The sequence below is a fragment of the Rattus norvegicus genome, chromosome 8 (assembly GCF_036323735.1).
Source record: "Rattus norvegicus strain BN/NHsdMcwi chromosome 8, GRCr8, whole genome shotgun sequence".
Classification (NCBI taxonomy): Eukaryota; Metazoa; Chordata; class Mammalia; order Rodentia; family Muridae; genus Rattus; species Rattus norvegicus.
In genome coordinates, this window is record NC_086026.1 from 123,075,774 (window position 1) to 123,083,358 (window position 7,585).

General features: G+C 50.8%; 1 protein-coding gene across 2 annotated transcripts in view; it reads right to left on the bottom strand.

The window, feature by feature from the left end:
• Positions 1-725: 725 nt before the first annotated feature.
• The window catches only part of Trim71 (tripartite motif containing 71), a 52,518-nt gene continuing 45,658 nt past the window's right edge, over positions 726-7,585 (bottom strand). The window contains exons 3-4 of one of the 2 annotated variants that reach the window (XM_039081294.2): positions 4,757-4,891; positions 726-3,078 (exon numbers count right to left, since the gene is read on the bottom strand). In XM_039081294.2, the coding sequence (XP_038937222.1) occupies positions 1,627-3,078; positions 4,757-4,849 (1,545 nt within the window). In that variant the 5' untranslated portion in view covers positions 4,850-4,891 and the 3' untranslated portion in view covers positions 726-1,626. The remainder of the gene's footprint in view (positions 3,079-4,756; positions 4,892-7,585) is intronic. The other variant, NM_001191801.1, reaches the window with a different exon arrangement.

Sequence of the window (7,585 nt, forward strand, 5' to 3'; positions counted from 1 at the left end):
AACGGAGCTTCTGGTGTGTTTCAGGCAGTTTTCTGTCCTTAGCCAGTGACGTGAGAGCCTCTCTCAAATCTGGTCTGATCTTAGTAGTGAGGAGAGTACAGAGGACCACGGTGGGTCCTCATTCTCAGACAGATAAATGCCAAGAAGACCCATCCTGTGGCTTACAATAAATCAGCCCTCAGTGGGATGGGAGCCACACACCCCCAAGTTTCTATTCTTTGGTACAGGTTTAAAAAAGAAACATATACTGTGTCCTACACTTCCTGTTGGGGTAGTTTGGTTTGTAAATCCTTTACATTCAAAGGCCCTCAGGGGAGGAATGGGGGTTTGTGTTAACCTTGAGGTCTGACTCCACTCAGACACAAGGAAAGTCCTGAGAAAGAGGCCTGAGCCAAGGGGTTAGGGAACGAGGTGCTCCTACCTGTCACTCAGACATTCTTCTATATTCCCTGAACTTCCAAAGCTGGAAAAAAAAAATTGTGCTTCTCAAATAAAAGCTATCCCTTTGCCTACCACACCACACCCTCTTTCATGGGGACAAGGTCCTCCCACCCCACCCCCGCCCTCCTGAACCATCCCTGATGTGGGGGTGCTTCACTTCTCCAGCACCCCCAATTCTGTGGCACCCTGGTCCACATCTGAAAAGCCCCTCTCTCTGAGAACAAGGTTAACTTAAATTCCTTATACCTAAGTCTTTATAACAAACAACAAAAAACACAAGACACTTAACTTTTGAGAACACTTTCAACTGAGAGTCCTGAGCTAAATGTACACTCAGCAAACCAGGAAGAAGTTTGCTTAGGATGTCACGTGTCAAGTCCAGCTTGTCTCCTGAAGCAAAGACTGCTTTGAAACACAAAATTGTGCGTGTGGGTGTACGCGTGCGCACGCACGCACACACACCCTTCCTTACAGATACAAAGGGGAGACACCCGAAAACATGAATGGTCTGCTTTTCTAGGCTAGCAAGCCACAACCATATCTCCTAGGGATGAGGATGTTAGACACACTGAGTAGAAAGCTCTGTTGCATCGATAAAACAGTCTTTTTTCCCCTAAATAAAAGACCAAAGCACAACCTAACCCCACATAGACAAACACAGTATTCTCAAGAACACAAATGCACTACAGTTAGGAATTTTAAGTCCTATCTTCCGACATCTTATAAGTCTCCTCTTCACTTAGTAGTTTTTGGGTTTCCTTGGCTCAATCCACAAAACGCACCCCCCACCATATGCTTCCAGTGCCCTCAAGGTTGCAGGACCACTGGCTTGTGCCTCCCACGCCTTCGTGAGGGAAGGGGATGTGGACTCAACGGGGAGCACAGAGGGATGCTCTTGAAGGAAATGCAAAGATTTGAGGTAGATAGAAATTATCACTTCACAGGTTCAATCCCTGCACAAAAGAGAATTACATTCATCTGTAAAAAAAAAAAAAAAAAAAAAAGGGGGAAAAAAAGCTGAGGTAGGACTTAGGCGATGTTGTACTTTTGTTCTTTAAAAAAAATAATAACAAAAATAAGGGGGGGGGGGAACCCAAATATCCCTGAGATGATTTCTTCTTTGAAATTCAAAAACGAGACACACACGCGCACCCTGAACACAGAAAAACCCAGAAGACACAGAAATTAGAAGATGAGGATTCGATTGTTGCCAAAGTCCACCACGACGATCAATCCTTCCGGGGTGACCGCGATACCTGAGGGGCGGTCCATCTGCCCGAAGCCGCTGCCTTGAGCACCGAACTTGCACAGGAAGCTGCCGTTGGCCTCAAACATCTGCACACGGTGATTTCTGGAATCGGCGACAATGATTCGCCCTTCCTGGTCTACAGCCACACCCTGTGGTCGCAGGAACTGCCCATTGCCAGTGCCCTCAGAGCCCAGGAAGCGGGCAGACTGGCAATCGGGGTGGATAACCAGGAGCCGATGGTTGTTGAAATCAGTGACTACCAGGTGACCTTCATGGTTGAAAGCCACGCCCCGTGGGGAGTCGAAGTGCTTCCAGAGAGATCCCTCGAAGCCATACTTATTCAGGAAGACGCCGTCGGGTCCGAACAGCTGGATGCGGTGGTTTCGGGTGTCTGAAACCAGGATCTTGCCCTCAGAGTTGACCGCTACATCCCACGGGTAGTTAAACTGCCCATTCTTGGTTCCTTTCTCGCCAAACTTCAGAAGGAACTGGCCCTCGAAGGTGAAGATCTGGATGCGATGATTGTCTTTGTCGGCCACCACGATCCTGCGGGAGGCGTCGCAGGCCACCCCCGCCGGTCGGTCAAACTGCCCGGGCCGAGATCCTAGGGTACCAAACTTGTGGTGGAAAGACCCACAGGGCTTAAACACCTGAATTCTGTTATTGCTGCGGTCAGCCACGATGATGTAGCCCTCCTTATCCACACTCACGCCCCAGGGCCTGCAGAGCTTACCCTCGCCATCACCCTCGCTGCCAAAGCTCAACACTGGGAGCCCGATGCCCACATAGCTGCGGCCCGACTTGACCACTACCTTGAAGGGGCTGTTCTCGATGTGCTGGTTATACAGCGTCACTGATACCAAGTGTTCACCCTCAAGCTGGGGCCTGTAGCTCACGACGTAGGTCCCATTCTGCTGGTCGCTCACTTCTGCACCAAACAGGTTTCCATCAGGGCCAAGGACCACCACCGACATCAGGTCACCTCCTGAGAGGCGGGGCTCACCATTGTGGTCATAGCCCATGACAGTGAAGGAGGCCACCTTTCCCTGAAGGGCTCGCTTGATGCCATCTCCCGCGGCCTTCGTGAGTGGGGCAAAGGCCCCACTGCTGACAAAGCCAAAAGACTTGAGGGCAAGGTACAGGGCCTGGTCGGGGGGTGTGAACATAACTCGGTCATCTTCCTGGGGCTGCAGGAGGCCCCGGATGGTCTTGAGCTCCTGCACCTGAGCCAGCATCCGGTCTCGGGCCAGCAGGATGTCCAGGGCTCGGCCCTCTTCTAGGACCTGCTGGACGGCGCTGATGGTGCTCTCCAGCTTGTTGAGATTCTGCCGCAGCTTCTCCACCTGCAGGTAGAGAGACTTAGCCTTCACCTGCCGGATCTTCTCCACCTGTGGGGGAGAGGGAACAGACAGAAACTGAGGACCAAGCCCGGAGAGCAGCGTGCGAGGAAGCCCCCCCACCCCATATCCGGGGTGTGCGTGGGAATAGATGACTACCCACAGTGAAACAGAACCATCTCCTCCTTTCTCTTTTCTGCACTCAGACCCTGACAGTCAGCCGTCTTAAGTAAGTCACCCCACCCCCTGAAGTAAAAAAAAAAAAAAAATCAATTCCCATGCTTCTTGGTGCTCCTGAGCTGAGAGCTACAGAAAGTCAACTATGGAAACAGAGCCAACTTTTCTGAGGTCTGGATTTAAAAATAAACAAATTTAATTAATTTAACGCGTGTGTCTGAGTACAGGTGCCCAGAGGACAGAACTGCGAGATTCCTGGGAAGCGAAGATTGACTCTGCACCCCTGGAAGAGCAGTAAGTTCCCGTTCTCTTTCTACTTTGTTTCTCATTTCGTTGGGGTGGGGTCCTGGGAGTAGGGTCTAATCATGTAGCCTTGACTGGTCTGAAACTCACTATTTAAAACACCAGGTTGTCCTTGAACGCACAGAAACCCACCTGCTCTGGGCTTCACAGGTGCAGTTACCTAAAAGGCATGAGACTCAAGTTTTGGAGGGATCCTATACCCTTACGGCACCCACGCAATTTTAAAAGATTAATTAATTAATATTAATTTATTTATTATGAGTACAGTGTAGCTGTCTTCAGACACACCAGAAGAGGGCGCCATCTCATTACAGATGGCTGCGATCCACCACGCAGTTGCTAAGATTTGAACTCGGGACCTCTGGAAGAGCAGTCAGCGCTCTTAGCCACTGAGCCCTCTCTCCAGCCCACCCACGCAAATTTTTAAAAATTTCAATCTTAAGGGTATTTTTGGTGGGGACAATGAGGGGGAGGGGCGGGGAGACACCGACTAAGAAGCTATCTCTACCACAGTACTAGATCAAAAAACAAGCCACCCAACAGGAGGGCTCTCTTAACAAAGGAGTTTGCAACCCTGTGTTCATCAGAACAGCCAAAGAATCGGGTTGAGTGCCAGCCCAAAGGTAGTCATGGCTTCGAGAAGGACATAGAACCAGAAAGGCTAAGGTGCTGGTTATAGGGTAGGAGTCTTCCGGAAGCTGACTGCTATCTGAAAGCCCATCGGTATGCTAGGCTATCTTCCCTGACTTCAACAGGAAGGACAGGGATGGACACGGACGGACAGACACACAGACATGCAGACACACACAAACACAGACAGACAGACAGACAGACAGACACACACACACACACACACAGGGAGGCTTTACCACGTGGGGTCAAGAAGTGCAACCAGCCAGGACACCCAAAATAAGGACTATTTCCTACCCAGCCCTCTGCTAACAAGAGTCTTGATTGTCTCCCTCTGGCTGGCCTCCTTTTCAGAGTGCACAACAGAAAACCTGAGCCTCGGCCCTTCCTGGCTCCCCGGGAACTTCTGAAAGGATTTCTTGTTGTTTTGCTCCATGAGTGACACCCAGCATTCCAGGGACACCCCCCCCCCCAACCTCAAACTTTCTGGAAAATTACCAACTCTTTCTAAACTTAGAGCTTGGGCCTCTCAGATCCCGAAGTGAGGTTGGAGTTCTTACACAGGCCAGGCCTGAGGGAGCAGTCTGAGGAAGCTGAAATAGTAGCCCAAGCCCATTACCTTCCACAGCAGCTCGCACTCACGCTCCTCCAGAGCTTTCTTGTGTCTCGCCGTGACGGCCTTGACCTCCGACTGGACCACCTTGGCCTTCATCTCCACTTGTTCTGCCACAGTCTGCGCCTGCTCAATGCTCAGCTGGAAAAACAAGCAAAACCTTGAGGTGTTGGAAGGGACATCACTTCTTACCTCAACGCACAGCAGCTTCCGACAGACCTGCAGGGCTCTCGCGCTCGCTGGCACCCGCTGATGTGTAACTGAGAGTTGCTGGCAAAGGCCGAGTGGCTTTGTCTCAGAAGTGGTCGCCCCTGCAGCTAGGTTTGTGTGGGACATTTACTCAGATGCAAAGTAGCTCTGAGTCTGCTGGACTTGCTCCCCCATACCTGAAGGAAATCCTACAGGCCAGGGAGGTCCCTCTTGGGGGTGCAGGGAAAGGTGGTCTCTCCACCCCATGCGTTTCCAGCAACCTCTCCTAAGCCGACTAAGACATGTGCACTCTGGGAGTATCACCTAAGAAAATCCTCAACCAAGCCCTGTAGTTGGGGGGCCCCACATCTAACGGGTACCAGCCACCGTACGTCAGGCAGCTTAATCAGACATATTGTTCATAAAAAATTAACTTGGACAGAAGGCCTGGTGTGTTCGTTAATATTACATGAAGTGTCTCAAAAAGGCCGAAAAGGATTTCTTTGAGACACTGAGGACGGAGATCGGGATTCTGACCTGACTGTCAGAGGAACCCATCTCAGAGCAGATGATCCTATCCTGTAGGTACAGAAAGCGTAAGGCATAGATCGAGCTGAACCAATGAGACGCAGTGGACAGACACCCGCCTGGGCAGGATACGGGGTGTGGTACAAATGGTAGATAGAGGGCCTCAGCACCTCAGGCTAGTGAGGTATTTGATGAAGTAACCCAGGTTCAAATCTCAGCTCCTACTAGGTCTAAGCAGGCAATTACCACAATCCTCTCAAACCTTGGTCGGTCAGAAACCCGAGACAAACATGCAAAGAGCCAAGCTTCTGCCAGAGTCAAACACGGCTGCTGTTCGTGGTTGGACTCTTGACTGGTAAATGACATATATAAAAAAATAGATATGTGGAGTGTGGTTTTTTAATTACACCCATTTACTTATTTACGTGTGTGGGGTGTGTGTGTGTGGTGTCCACATGAATGAACCAGGCATACATGTAGAGGTCTGAGGTAGAGATCCAAGTACACTCTTCAGCAGCCTCTTTATCACATGGGTCCCAGTGATGGAACTAAGCCATTGGGCTTGGCAAAAAGTTTTTCCCACTGAGCCGTGCCACCTGTCTCCAACTCAAACTTCTTTTTATTTTGTAGCAAAATCTGAGAACAGAAACTATCACCAGCGGTGGCCACATTCATACCCGGAGTGCAACCGACAGCGTAGAATTCTCATCCCCGCAAACGGGCACCCACACTTCCTCCCTCTCTGGAGAAATCACTTATCTACTGGTGCTACAGGGTCTACACGTCACAGCAGCTTCTCCAAGTGGACAATCCATGGCGTGCCTTACCTCTTACAAACCCTCTTCCATGCCAGGAAGGCCAGGACTCTCTACTTACTCTGTCAGGCACGACTGGGACGCCTACATGCTACCTCCTTGACTGGATTAGAAGGGACACATCAGTGCTGTGTGAGCCACAACTACGGTGCACCGTCAGCACCCACTGGCTTCGAGGGGCTGCCTGGCAACCCCAACTCTCTCTGGTTCTCAGTGGACCGGGTGCCTATGGCTGCCCATGGCTTGGGGTGCCTTCCTTCAACTGACCGTCCCATCTGAATCTTCTGTAAACCACAGGTTTCAATTCTTTCTTCCAGGTTTATTCTGCCTGAATGTCTGCCTAGGAATCACGTGTGTGCCTGAGGCCAGCAAAGGTCAGAGGAAGGTATCGGATCCTTAGATCTGGAGTTACAGACGACTGTGAACATGGGCTCTGCGGCTTGAATCCGGGTCCACTGCAAGAGCAGCAAAAGCCATCTCCAGTCTCTCCGTATTAATCTTTGACTGCTTGTGATGGTTTGTGTGTGCTCTGCCCAGAGTGGCACTATTAAAAGGTGTGTCCCTGTGGGCATGGGTGTGTCCCTGTGGGTGTGGGTGTGTCCCTGTGGGCGTGGGCTGGAACCTCCTCCTAGCTGCCTGGAAGTCAGTATTCTGCTAGCAGCCTTCAACTGAAGAAGGCTCAGCTCCTCCCGCACCATGCCTGCCTGGATGCTGCATGCTCCCACCTTGATGATACTGGACTGAACCTCTGAACCTGTAAGCCAGCCCCAATGAAATGTTGTTCTTGCTAAGACTTTTCTTGGTCACGGTGTCTGTTCACAGCAGTAAAACCCTAAGACGTTACTTTTAACTAAATGTGTGTATGTGTGCGTTCATTCACGTGAGTATGAGCACGTAAGTGCAGGTCCCTTCAGGGTTCTCCTAACTTGTATTGACTTCTATGCGGTCTGTGTTTCTAACGCACGTTCTGAGAGGTCCCTGTGTCTAGGATGTATGATTTGGAGCTTCTTGGCTCAAGCAACACACACACCAAGAGTTTCCCTTGCTGAGTGTGGTGGTGCACGCCTTTAATCCTTGTGCTCATTTAGAGGCAGAGGCAGGTGGATCCCCGAGTTCAAGGCTAGCCTGGTCTTTATAGAGTTCCAGGACAGCCAGAGCTACATCCAGACCCTGCGGGAGCCCCATCAATCCCCTCTCTTCCGAAGGGTCACAAAGACACACACAAGCCGAGTGTCTCACACAAGCCAATCATGCTACAGTTCCATTTCCAGACAGGGCAGGGTCTCTCTGTGTAGCCCTGGCT